This window comes from Orycteropus afer, unplaced genomic scaffold (genome assembly GCF_000298275.1).
Source record: "Orycteropus afer afer isolate SDZICR_OR568_19922 unplaced genomic scaffold, OryAfe1.0 scaffold00063, whole genome shotgun sequence".
Lineage (NCBI taxonomy): Eukaryota > Metazoa > Chordata > Mammalia > Tubulidentata > Orycteropodidae > Orycteropus > Orycteropus afer.
The window spans coordinates 2,983,960-2,996,607 of NW_006921650.1; the positions used below are offsets into that span (position 1 = coordinate 2,983,960).

The window sequence follows — 12,648 nt, forward strand, 5'->3', positions numbered from 1 at the left end:
TTGGGGGTTGCTATGAGTTGGAATCTACTTGATGGCAGTGAGTTTTTTGTTGTTTGCTTGAGTTTATATGAAATTAGCTGAAATTGGCAGATTGAATGACATAATAAGCTAATCTAAAGGACAATAGTAATCACGGAATATATATCATACAGCTAGAGCCTCCAATGAGGTAACTTCTCAGTCTCTCCAAAAAAGAAAAAAATAAATAAAACCACACAAACCCAGTGCCATCGAGTCAATTCCAATTCATAGTGATCCCCACTGGGTTTCCAGGGCAGTAAGTCAGAAGTAATAGCCCCATCTTCCTTTCCCTGAGGAGCTGGTGAGTTTGAATCGCCAACCTTTTGGTTAACAGTCAAATGCTATAGGCACTGAGCCACCAGAGCTCCTTTTAACCATTCATTAGGTTTTCAGTGAACTGTTTATTAAGAGCAAGGTGCTGGATATAGCTAATAGCTTGCAACTATAGTTTCTTTTTAAATAAGTATCTGTTTACTGCAATGTAAATCACAATTTATAGCTTCTCTACATGTTAATGGAAAGTTCCACACAGAGAACTTTATTATCCAATGCACATATGATCTTTCCTAGATCCTTTTTCACAGACTCTTTATGATTAAAAAAAAAAAAAAAACAACCCCACTACTTTGGTACTACATTTTTTTCTCAAGAAAGAGGTAGAAATGTATTTGCCTGCGCTGATGATCATAACTCTGACAGAAGGAGGGAGGGGAAAACACTGGGTGATCAGTTCAAGAGGCACCTGGCTAGCAGACCCTGCGTAGCCTCTTCCTGCTTCCTGCTAACTAACCAGTGAAGTCACAGCAAAAAAAAAAAAAAAACCAAATCAGAAAACCTCACAAACACAATGGACACTCAAAAAAAAAAAAAAAAAAAAAAACACCTCTTTCTAGAATATGAGAGATTTATGAAGTTAAGAAAAATCTATCCAAGCTTCACTACCAAGATAGGAAGACACTTGTGCTACTTTTCCCAAGATCCAGAGTCTGTGCAGTGAGAGAAGGGAGCCACCTGTACCGTATCTTGCCCAAGGACTGCTTCTCAGATCAGGTTCTCTTTAAAAACCGAAAAAGCAAACCTGTTGCCTTTGAGTCGATCTCAACTCCTAGTGACCCTTTAGGACAAAGAACTTCAACATAAGGTTTCTAAGGCTATATAATCTTTATGGAAGCAGACTGCCATATTTTTCTCCCATGGAGGAGCTGGTGGGTTCAAACCAACAACCTTGTGAATAGCAGCCGAGTGATTAACCACTGAGGCAATAGGGCTTCTTTCAAGTTCTCTTACTTATGCAATATTCCATATTCAGTCAGAAAGCACATACTAGAACAGAAGAAGGCATGAAGATGGCTTGTGGTGGCACACTACATACTTTCCACTACAGATCCTATAGGAGACCAAGGTAGACATTAAGTGCCTTGGTGGCAGGGAATACTGGGAATTATCTTATTTTTTTTATCTTAAACTCAGATAATTGAACTGAGAGATCAGAAATATACCTCACCATAGTACAAAGAATTGCACTAGGTGATAGAGGGCTAGAAAATCGGGCTGGAAAGTAGATAAAGTGTCCTCCTGATATAGGTCAGAAATAATCACAAAAGTAGATAATTATTGACTAACACCAAATACAAAAAAATGTTTTTCCCTTATTTCAAAATAAATAAAGGAGAAACAGGCAACACTAGACCTATTAACAGACATTTCAGGTCAGTGCAAAGAGACTACCAATTTGAAAACTCAAATAAATAATCCTGTGAAAAAGATGTATCCTGTAAGTAAAAAAAGATGTTTTAAGGTAACTCTACAGACTACTAGCCTGAAGGGAAAGTAAAGCACAAGAAGAGGACAGAGAGAAGGAAACTCAGAAGTACTAAAGAGCTAATTAAATGTGATGTTGAAAGCATACATAATATTACCCAAAAATGAAATCAGAAATGTGGAAGGACAAATCTGAGAAATTACTTCAGACACAGAAACAATAAAGAGAAAGTAAAACCATGAAAAATGAGACAAGAGCTGACACAAAGTGTTTCTAGAATAGGAACTAAAGAAAATATTCATAGAATAAAATTAAAACACACATACAAAACACAAAACAAATCAGACTACGGGGGGGGGGGGGCAATGAAAAGAGGCCTAGGTTCAAGAAATAATGATAAGACTTTTAAAATACAAGGCTAAAAAAATACAACATCAAAATGTCAGACTGGCTTTTGACTTTTCCTTTGTAATATGCAGTGCTAATTTGAAACAATAAAGTTTGCCCTACAACATATTGAGGGAAAAGAGGTTGTGGAGCAAAATGCTATAAACAGAGATTTTCTATTGTTGTGACATAGGAATGACATGTGAGATACCTCTGAGATACCGAGGTTTATGTAAACTATATCCCCAATGAATGCTTAATAAATTATTTAAAGATATATTCTGACAAATGAGGAAAAATTCAGAATTTAAAAATTAGGAAATTGTGATGTTAAAAGACAAAGAGTTGAAACTGATTAAGCATCAAGAGCAACTATTTATTAAATACCTTACTATAAACCTAAGTCAAAACAAAATCAGTTACTAAAAAGCTAATAGTTATAATTTAGTAACAATCTTGTCTTAGAACTCAACTCAAGATTGTAACAAAATAGAACTTGATAAAAACCAATGAACATAAGAGAAACATAAAGCATACAATGAATGATAAACATTTAAATCTTGAACAACTATAACAATTGTTAAATTTTAAGTAAAATTGAAATAGCAATTTAAATTGGCTACATTTATTAAAAGATGTGGATTCCAAGAATATATTTTAAAAATTTACAATAAAACAACATGCTCCAAGTGGGTTTACACTAAAAGTAGGTACTTAATACATACCAGTCGTTTATCAAGCAACTACAAGTTTATCAAGCAACTATAAATGCAGCCAGAATATTAACATCAGACAAAATATATTTAAAGGTAAAACATCTGTAAGTCATGATATTTTATGTGCTTATAACGAACATCAAAATAGAGAGCAAAAGCTTTAGACATAAAACATAATAAGATATAATTTTACTGTGTGGGTCTCAGGTTACTAGGTCAAATACAGAAAAAAATAAATAAGAATATAGAGAGAATGAAACACATAATACTTTACTCACAAATATCCATACTGATTCAGAATAAAAGTATCATTTTCAAAAAATCAAAAAGCGTTAAGGAACATGTTAACTGACCACAATGTAATAAAACATTCAATTAATTAAAAAGTTGGAAATTAAAAACTGTTTCCTCAATTACTCAAGTCAAAGAAAATAAAAACTAAAAAAATGAGAAGTGTAGATTATAAAATAATGACAAGAGAAATGTACATTGAAACCAAAAGATGTGGCCAAAGGCACAATCAGAGACAAATTTATAACCTTAATTACTTTAATGCTTGAACAATAAAGTATGATCATTAAACATTCATCATTAATAAGAACAATCAAATCAAACATTCCTAAGGAAAATAGCATGATGGAATCAATAAAAATAAATAAATAAAGGCAGAAAATGACCTAACTAGGCAAGCGAAAACTTCTATTTTAGTACAACATAGCAAACTAACAAGAACTATTTCTTGTCTATATTTAATTCCGTTTTAGAGATGCCAAAAGGGAAAAAAAGGTACACTTATGCGCTTCAGGGTTTTGGGTTTTGTTCATCAATTAACAAAAAGCCTGTGAGAAATTCTTAGAGACACAATATAGTTGTTTTCCGATGTGTTTGAAAAATGGGATCTGAAAGAGAAGAATGTCAACACCCCGGAATGGCAATCTAACTAATCTTCAATCTTCCCTGTGTACCTTGGGTAAGCCTCCATCAGAGTATAAATCAGGGCCAGCCTATTCCATGACCCTGAAGCTCAGACCTCCAGGTCCCTAACCTAACATTTGTGGCCACGCAGGAGGAACATTTGGTGTCATGTGGTAGGAAAGCAGTTGCACCAGTCACTGCGAATTTATATCAGGGCAGCACTGGAATCCCATCAGAGTTGGAAAGAAGTAGATGTGAGCTAGAACAAATAATTTGGTTAAATGTATACCTCTACACAGCACATAACAACAACAACAACATACAGCTTTAATTAAAGCTTGTGAAATATATATTAAAAAAAAGGGTGGTGGGAGAATAGATAAGAGTATTCTATGGTTATTTTGTTAAATGGTATAGACAGTTATTGACCTGCTTTGCATATTGCTAGGAAAAAAAAAAAACTAAAATTGAGAAAAAGTAATTCAAGGGTAATATCCAGAATAATAGGAGCTCTGGTAGTGTAGTGCCTAAGGCACTTGACTGCTAACCAGAAGACTGGCGGTTCAAACCCACCAGTCACTCCTCGGAAGGAAGATGGGGCAATCTACTTCCGTAGTGATACTGCCTCGGAAACCCAAGGAGGGGTCGCTATGAGTCGGGTCCCACTCGACGGCCCATAAGAATGACGACAACATCCAGAATAATGGAAATAAAATATATAACATTTAAGCAGCAGATGAATATTTAACATGTCTAATGGAAATCAGGGGGAGCCCTGGTGGCATAGTGCCTAAGGCATCTGAGTGCTAACCAGAAGGCTGGTGATTCAAACCCACCAGTTACTCCTTAGAAGGGAGGTTGGGCAATCTACTTCTGTAGTGATACTGCCTCAGAAACCCACAGAGGGGTCACTATGAGTCAGATCCGACTCCACTGCAGTGTGTTGCATTGTGTTAATGGAAACTAGGAAAAAGATAAAGTTTAAAAAGAAAATAAGGAAGAAGAAAGCATAAAGAATATAAAAAATGAAACAAGGTGGCAGATGTAAGTTCTCATATTAAATTGATTAAAGGAAGTAAATGGGTTAAAGTCACCAATTAACTGACAAACATTTTTGGATTTGTAAGAAAGATTCAGGAATAAACTGACTAAATATTAAAGTAAATATTAAATAAAATACTAAATATTAAAGTAAAACTGTCCAGTAAATTTAGCTATAAAAGAGGTCTCAAAAATTCTAAACAGTAGCTATCATATGCAATATGTTTTTTGACTAGAATGCAATAGAGTAAGTCAATAAAAAATAAACAAAACACTTCCAAATGTTTGCAAAGTAAAAAAATATACTACTAAATAATTCTTGTATTAAAGAGCAAATCATAAAAGAAATTACATCTAAATGACAATGACACATGTCAAAAAGTATGACAAATAGCTAAAGCAATATTAGAAAAAAGATTATAGCTCTAAATATACTTATTGGAATGTGAGAAATAAATGTTCTAAGCCCAACTGATTAATACCAAAAAACAAACAAGAAAAACAGAAAAATAAAGATATTTGTAGAAAATAATGTTATTTTGAATTGAAAAATATACAAGAATCTGAAAGCTAATATGACAGAAATTCTAGAAAAAACAGGTAAGAAAAAAGAGAAAATATCCAAATAAACAAGGAAAAGAATATAAAAAGATAACTAATTATATAAAGGATTACTCCAAAAGTAATAAAACATGTGCTAATAAAATTGAAAACCTAGATGAAATATATGAATTTTTGGAGAAATGCAAAATACCTAAAATTGGCCCATGAAGAAATTGAAAACTTGAATAGAGTAACAGCCATTATCCACTGTAAAAGGTTAAAATTTCACTGCACAAAGTCACCAGGCTAGATAGTTTCACAGCAGAGTAAAAATATAAACTTTGAGGGAACAGAGAATTTCTATCTTATACAAGTCATTAGAGCTCTACACAAATAATTTCTGAAAGTTGAAAAGTAGAGAAAACTTCCTAACTTATACTGAAGCTAAGACAAACTATGTAGCAGCTTTTGATTAATCCATTCTAGTCAGATAACACTTACCTAACTAATCGAGGGTATTATAAAATTTTAGAGAGGGCCAAAAGTAAGACTTGAATGGAATATACACATTCCATGTTAGTTGTTGTTATGTGCCGTCGAGTCAGACCCGACTCATAGTGACCCCTCCTTGGGTTTCTGAGGCAGTATCATTACAGAAATAGATTGCCCCATCTTCCTTCTGAGGAGTGGCTGGTGGGTTTGAACCGCCAGCCTTCTGGTTAGCAGTTAAGTGCCTTAGCCACTATGCTACCAGAGGGATTAAAGAGACGATGTGATTAAAATGTCAGTTCTCTAAAAGTTAATTTAGTAGTTTAATGTAAATACAATCAAAATTACAAAGAAAAATTTTCAAGGGATAATAAAGTGATTCAAAAATTCCTTAAAAGATAAGCTACACAGTAAAGGAATTTACAAAGAGAGGAGTTGGGTGGATCTGATTTATTTTACCAATGTTATTATATGTTTTAACAGTATGCACCCAAGAAAATGGAAAGATAAAATACAATATGCAGGCCAAAAGCAGCCCACAGAATAATTGCACAAATTCTGTAGCTAATAATGCTGCCTCTTCCAATCAGTGCTTATCAACTACTTGGAAACAATTAAATTAAGTATTTGTGTTTTAAGAAGCCCTGGCAGCACAGTGGTTAAAGCGTTCAGGTGGTAACCAAAAAAAAGGTTGGCAGTTTGAACCCATGATGGAAAGATGTAGCAGTCTGCTTCTGTAAAGATTTACAGTCTGGGAAACCTTTGACTTGGAATCAACTTGAAGGCAGTGGGCTTGGTTTGGTTTGATTTGTGTTTCATTGTACCAACTGCAGTACATGTTTGATACCAGTCATTTAACCACTAAGTATATGCCCACAACTGTGCAAGAACTAAGGATATAACAGTGAGTCAAAATAGAGGAGCTTAGAGTCTAGTAGGAAGATACATCATGGGTAGCACTGATTGAGGTAATGTTTGGCTAATGTGCTTTGGCCAAATAGTACAACAAATACTTTTGCTCAAAATAACAGCAACATGGAAGAGCTGTATCATATGCTTTTGCAAACTACCTCAATCACACAGCTTCCAATATTTGTCAAAGCTGAATTGAGAGTAACAACATTCAAGGAAGATTTCTTAAAGAACAAGCAGTCAATCTACTCTTTAGATAATCTACATTCCTGGGCCAACTCAGAGCCACAGAGAAATAGGGACCTAGAATCCACCTTGCTTCTTTACTTAGTCACCTTCTGCAGAAGAAGGTTGCTTTTTCTGACTTGCTCTTTAGTTTGATGCTATCTGGTAATCTAAAACGCCTTTATAATCCTAAAACAGGTATTGTTACTCCTTGTTGTTGTTGTTGTTGTTATGTGCCGTCGAGTCGGCCCCGACTCATAGCGACCCCTCCTTGGGTTTCCGAGGCAGTATCACTACGGAAGTAGGATTGCCCAACCTTCCTTACTGTAGGGGAATTCTGAGTTTTGTGATCATTATGTAATACTACATTCTATGACCTATTTATGATGTATCAAAATTTGAAATTATAAATGTAAGAAAATTAGAAATTATAAATCTGATTTTCAAACCAGTTTTGCAAGTGTTGGAGAATTTTTTTCCCCTCCCAAATGATGAAGTCCCTAACAAGCTTGAAACCACAGAGCGGGGGTACACTTTAGGGTAATTTAGGGGAAGTTGTAAATAATGACATATTTGTCTTCAACAACAGAGAATATTTCTCAATACAATGAAAAATAAGCTGCCCGGGGACATGTTCATCACTGTTTCTGTTTCACATGTTGCGGTTCTGAATAGCTAATTTGGAACAAGTGTTGATGTGGTTAGCTGTCCTTATCGGCCCCTCAGACTTAAAGACTGCATCAACCAGGCTCCCTTGCCTGGGTTTGTCCAAAAGGAGGCATCAATAGAAGGAGAGAAGATTCAGGTATATATTACTTTGCCTCCAGGATGTAGTTATTCGCAATGGTTGCATTCTCATAAAACTGCAGATGTTGGAATAAAAAGGTACTATCTTTCCCTCTCTGCCCATTAAGGTAAAGGATGGTAACAGTTTCCTGCTATTGGCAGCACCTGTGCTCCTCACTGTCCCTGGTTAGTTACAAGGCCATTCATTAAATCCTCTTCAACTAAACCCTTTAGGTATGCCACCTGATTCCCACTGGGATTCTGTGTTTTTAAGGAAAATATTTTTAAAATAGCTTTTTTAGAAAAATTACTGCTTTACAGGAAAGTTTATCACCAGATCCCAAAACTTCTGTAAAGCTGATTACCTGGACTTACATGAAAAGTGCATACTTAAGCTGTACATTGTAATTACAGTCTAGACAAGTTGTAAACTGCCACTGTGATAATTAATTGGCATTTAAATTAAAGATTGAAGAATGACTTCTACTTAAATTTTACCTGAAGTTCAATGAGATTCAAGGCAATGCAGAATTTTTTTTTTTTTTTTTTTAAAAAAAACACCTTTCTTTTGGAAATGGACTATTCTTCCTGCATTATTCAAACAAAAACATATACTTCATAAAGTAGACATATATAAAGAAATACTTTGCAGATCAACAACTTACCTCTTTGAATTTGTGACTGAGCTTGCTTGTGTCCAGATCTGATGGAGAAAACATGTCCTCATTCTCAGGCAGCTCAAAGACTTCAATGGCCATGTCACCACCAGGAAGGACAGGCCCTACTTCATCCTCCTCTTCATCAGTAGCATATTCCCCAGTCTGAAAGGAAGAGGATTTTAGAATTCCAACTGTGCTCACCCCAAGTGAAGATGGGTTATTTGAAAGTATTTTATAAAAGATGAATAAGAGATGTCACTAAATGGTGAAAGAATAAATAGGTTTTTAAGTTAATCATGCTTCATGCAGCTGATATTACAAACAAATGTTAGTACAACGATCCCAAGTGGCAAGTCTGCTCCATACCTAAGTGCATTGCTCAAAACATTAATAGTAGTAGTAGCATCTTTACCATAGCAACAAGAGGTTTTTTTTTTTTTTTTTTCTGATTTGATGGTTTTACCAAATAAAATCATATTGTTTACAGAGATGAGTAATTACTTTAAATTTCCACCTGCTGTGTGAATAAGCCACCCAATACTGGAAGCAGGGAAGAAGAGATCCAAGATTCAGAGTTGGAAATGGCCGTAAACCTTAAAAATCTTTAGTCAATTAATTCTTCTAAGCTTTACAGAGTCCAATCAACGCTGTTTTGTTTGCTTTTTAACTTTTATGATGGTTATATAGTGATTTAAGGGATAAACTGGAGGTTTATACTGGAAGCCCACAGATGTGTATTATTGTGCTTGCATAGTATTTTCATAAATCTGAGTATTTTTGCCAAAGTTTAAAAAAGTGATATTTCACTTAAGATTCTAGATTTCCAGCTTCTCTTGAGCAACCAAGATCAGGAAATATAGGCACAGTACTACATGGTAACAACTGGCCAGAGTTAGTAGTGGTTGTCCCTTTCAGATAGGTCATGCATTTGTCCCCTAACTCAGTATTGTTCAATATGGTTAGTTTCCTTTCTTCATGGATCCCTGTAGGTATCTGAGTTCATGATCTCTGGAACAAATGTTTTCCCTCAACACTAACTTCCTTAACATTAGTAGAAAGTAGCTCTCCTTCTTGCAGCATCAAGATTATGAGACTACAATTCAAAATAACTGATTTAAATCTATGTATCACACTCAATTTAAAGATAAAATCATTGATTCATTGCATTGAAAAGACAAAGTTCATTAAATTTCAGGTAGTACTATAGGAATTCATATTGCCTTTAGAAAAACTTTTATAATGATCTATGAAAAAAACTTCTTAAATTTTTATTAAACAGGCTTAGCATCTGATTGCTGTTTTTTATTTCTGGTTCTGCAAAAGCTGAAATCCTACTTCTTTCTTACTATGTTTATAAAGGAAATCTCTTTCCAGTTTCATATAAGGCATTTCTTTCACATATATTCACATAAAGAAAATCTGCTCATTGTTCTCAGTTAATAATTCCTAATGCCTTAATGACAACTATTATATTTCAATTTAAACTTTTCTTTCTTGAGAGAAATCATTTTAGTTCCTCCTAAGTCTCTTTCTCTGTAACTGTCTTTCCAATTGTCCTCTGATTTCTCTCAAAGTTCTCCACATTCCTCTTAAGTTGTGGAACCCCAAAGACAACACTATTTCTAGGGAGGAATCAGAGGGCCATGGGCCACAATAGACAAACTCCCTTAGCATCCTTCCCACTCCACTTTCCCGCAGACACTGTTATTGTGAAGCCCTTGACCTTGGTGGCCATCTATGAAAAAGAGTAAACTCAGGATACTTCATCAACAGCAGTGCTTTGCCAAACTGGTTACATGTTAGAATTTTTGTTTTTTCAAATAAAATCAGAAATGTTTTGATTGAAATGGAAAGAGGTCATATGATTTCTCAGCATCTGGGACTCTTTAGAACCCAGTCTGAAAATGTCTAAACTAAAACTACCATTATAAGTGTCTTTGGAACTGGTAGTGGAAGGTAAATGAAGAGTGAGGAATGGTTGGCTCCAGACAGCTTGTTTGTTGGTGCAGTGACAGCCTATAAAGGATTTAAATTCCAGAATTAATGCACGTTTTAATGGTATTATATAAATTAGTTAAATATACTATATATAACTAATATATGTGTGAGTATGCATGTGTGTATTATGTGTGTATATATACATATGTGTGAATATATACACATATGTATGAATATCCAATAGGTACTTCATAAATTTCAGTGATGTTAATTAATAGGAATGTGGAAAGGCTAGTAAATGAACAATCTTAAGATGCCTTGCTGAGAGCTGTGATGTTGTTGTTGTTGTTGTTGTTGTTGTTAGGTACCATCGAGTTGTCTCTGACTCATAGCAACCCTATGCACAGCAGAATGAAACACCTCCTGGTCCTGAGCCAACTCTGTGACTCTTGCTACACTTGAGCCCATCGCCACCGCCACCATGTCAATCTACCTCATTAAGGGCCTACCCTCTTTCATTGACCCTCCACCTTACTAAGCATGACATCCTTCATTGATTCATCCTGTGATCTAGAGGTACAAAACCATGTGTCTATTTTTAACCTGGTAATTACAACTAGCAGCAAAGCCACACCTTCATTATGAAGGCTTTAAGCAGCTTTAGAGATTCATTTCTACATCATCAATTGGATCAATTTCATAAGTGACTCAGTAAAATCATTAGCTAAATTTAAAGTGTGACTAAGACATGACAATTTGGCATGTTTTAAACATAAGGGTTGAAATGAACAATTTGATTTGCCTTGGCCAGCTTGAAAATAGGTATTTGTTCACTACATATGAGGGAATTATTAAGTTCTTAGGATGAAACCTGACATGTAACAGGAGCTCAAAAAACATTTTTTTTTTTTTAAATTGTGATTTGGGTGCAAATTTACAGAGCAAATTAACTTTCCATACAGCAGTTCACAAACACTTGTCTCATGACATTGATCATTTACCACAATGCAACAGCTTGCCTCTCCCTCCCTCCCAATAGTTGCCTCTTCCCTGTGTCTATCCCTCCGCGTACCCCTGCCCCCTAGCTGACTCCCTGTGCATAAACAGCCCTTCTTTGTCCCATGATTGTTCTCTCCAAGGAGTGTATCTACCTCAGGTAAACGTTCAACTCATATGCCTGTCTTTTGTTTGCCTGGAAGCCACGGGTGTGGGTTCAATTCCAGACCTGAAGGGCAGCTAGGGGCCATAGTCTCAGTGGTTCCACCAGGCTCTATCAGACAAGCAAACCTGGTTCCCACCCTTTTTTTATTCTCCAAATGATTTTGAGTTTTGTTCCACATTGTTGTCCCTCTTTATCCAGGACCTCCTACATAGATCCCCCTCCAAATTGTTGACAATGGTAGCCGGGCACCATCTAGTTCTTCTGGTCGCATAGTTGTATAGGCTGCAGATTGCATGGTGTACTAGTTGATAGGACTAATTCTTTCCCAGAAATTTTGGTTTCCTTCATTCTTCTTTGCTCTGGATGAGGAGAGAGCCATCATTGCATCTAGAGGGCTGCTTGCTAGCTTTTAAGATCCCAGTCATTATTCGCCAAAGTAGGAGATGGAACAATATTTTCTGTAGTATGTTATGCCAATTAAGTATGATGTTCCCAGTGACTATGATCCCGAGCCCACATGTTCAAATACATGGTCCCTTTTGGTAGCTGGCTGTGACCAAGAAATGATGACAACCTTGTCCCTTGTCAGCTCTACTATACACCTGGGAATTCAGATGATACAAATAAACTTATAGGACCACTGTCTGCCAACCCTATACATAGTCTTGGGTACACTCCCTGCTTCATAATAGTTCAGCCTGTCCACCAATCTATCCACCTGTATACCCATGTTTGCTTTCACTGACAATCCAGTTCTGAATGTGCAAAAGGGTTCATCTTTGTTGTCTGTACCTCCCATGTACCTCTCTATGTCTTTCTCTTCTTCAATACCATCATGTTGGTCACTCACATTTGGTACACTGCCCTTCTCTTCATCCAAATCAATACTTATCTCTACCTATCTAACAGTGTTCCCTCCCCTCCTCTCCTAGCCCTGGTAACCAGCAAAGAAAATTTCCTTCCATAGATAAACCTTTCCTTGACTTTTGCAGTAACGGACTAATACAATATTTGTCCTTTTGTGATTGACTTATTTCACTCAGCATAATGTCCTCCAAGTTCATCCACGTTATGCGGTGTTTTGCAGATTCT

At 35.7% G+C, this 12,648-nt stretch overlaps 1 protein-coding gene across 1 annotated transcript in view; it reads right to left on the minus strand.

The window, feature by feature from the left end:
• PPP1R9A (protein phosphatase 1 regulatory subunit 9A) overlaps window positions 1-12,648 on the minus strand; it is a 577,130-nt gene that overhangs the window by 96,748 nt on the left and 467,734 nt on the right. The window contains exon 7 of the mRNA XM_007939795.1: window positions 8,463-8,618. Within this exon, the coding sequence (XP_007937986.1) occupies window positions 8,463-8,618 (156 nt within the window). The remainder of the gene's footprint in view (window positions 1-8,462; window positions 8,619-12,648) is intronic.